Here is a 1420-nt window from a genome sequence, read left to right on the forward strand (position 1 = left end):
GAATCCAGTTCTTCTGATACTTAAATTCCTTGTTGTAACCACTACATGTGAAAGACATTTTTATATAATCTCTTTTCTGACTATACACATGTTCAACACTTTTCTCTGTACCTAACCCTAACTGTTCCCCTAGTTGAACTGGTTTGAAATTATTTGAAACATAGATTTACAAATTTCCTCCTTTTTATCCTTACAGTTAACATGATTTCTGTCAAAGACATGGTTAAGACTGCAGTGATTGTATATGCAATTTGTTTCTTTGCAAAATCTGATGGAAGACCAGCGACGTAAGTATATTGCTATACATTTTTTGAATTTGGGGATATTTTTACTAATATTCTTTACTTTCATCTTGACTGATTACCTGTCATCTGAAATCTGGCATCACGTACAAGAATTAAAATAAACAATGCCAGTGGCCAAACAATATTGGCACAAAACTAGACCATTTCCCTCTTCTAACCTTCCTCCCTCTAATAAATCCACCACCAATTAAATATCACTACTTTCCCTCCCACCAGCTGACTGTATATCCCCTGGGTAAAAATCCAGGTTGAATAAAAATGTGCCTTGCACTGCCTCCCAAAAGTTCCCAAACTTGGGCTTTAGTGGAGATCCAGAATTCAAGGAAAGGCCAATATGAGATTGTTACTTTGTTCACCCTTCATGCAGGAAGAGGTCAGTGAGTGAAATGCAACTGATGCACAATTTTGGGGAGCACCTGCACACTGTGGAGAGACAGGATTGGCTTCAGCAGAAACTGCAGGATGTGCACAGTGCCCCCGAGGCACTAGTGGATGATAGAACCCAGAGGCCCCGAAAGAAGGATGATATTGTTCTGGGAGAGATCAGAAATCGGAGGCTGCTCCCTGAGCGTTTGCAAGCAGGAATACAGAAGAAACCTATTGTTCTGGACAAAGCTTACATGGACAACACACTCTTCAAAACAAAGTCTCAGTGAAAGGGGCATAGCATTGTATCTGTCCAAGTAAGCACATGTCTGTAAGCCACCGAGCAACTAGGGCATTTTATTATTATTTATTATTTGTATTAAATTAGTTTCTAGAGGCCCCAACCAAGAATGCAGCTCCATTCAGCTAGGTGCTTTACAAACACAGATTAAGAGATTGTCCTACCTATCATCTCAAATGTTGATAATTTTTGAATATCTAATACAATCGCTAATGGGTCCCATTTATTTCCAATGTTTAAAAAAATGTATGTTTAAAAAACCAAACAAGCAGGAGGTTTAAATATAAATAGTTACAAAAAAGGCAGAGTTAAAATAATTTAAGGCCAGAATCTGCCTCTCTTACTCACATTGAATAGCATCTTAACTCAATGGAATCCTCTACAGAATAAATTACTAATCAACCTAAGTAAGGATGGCAGAATCTGACCCCATAATAAGAAAGGCACC

General features: G+C 38.1%; 1 protein-coding gene across 1 annotated transcript; it reads left to right on the plus strand.

The window, feature by feature from the left end:
* Positions 1–201: 201 nt before the first annotated feature.
* On the plus strand, positions 202–961 carry PTH (parathyroid hormone). The gene is made up of 2 exons (XM_030560339.1): positions 202–287; positions 673–961. The coding sequence occupies exons 1-2, from the start codon at positions 202–204 to the stop codon at positions 959–961; spliced, it is 375 nt and encodes a 124-aa protein (XP_030416199.1).
* The last annotated feature ends 459 nt before the right edge of the window (positions 962–1420 follow it).

Source organism: Gopherus evgoodei, chromosome 4 (assembly GCF_007399415.2).
Source record: "Gopherus evgoodei ecotype Sinaloan lineage chromosome 4, rGopEvg1_v1.p, whole genome shotgun sequence".
In the NCBI taxonomy this organism is placed as follows: Eukaryota; Metazoa; Chordata; order Testudines; family Testudinidae; genus Gopherus; species Gopherus evgoodei.

Excerpts from the sequence above, each read along its gene's own strand:
- PTH (XM_030560339.1), top strand. The coding sequence starts at position 202 with ATGATTTCTGTCAAAGACATGGTTAAGACTGCAGTGATTGTATATGCA. Across the intron at positions 288-672 it reads TCTGATGGAAGACCAGCGAC|GAAGAGGTCAGTGAGTGAAA; the intron begins GTAAGTATATTG and ends CCCTTCATGCAG.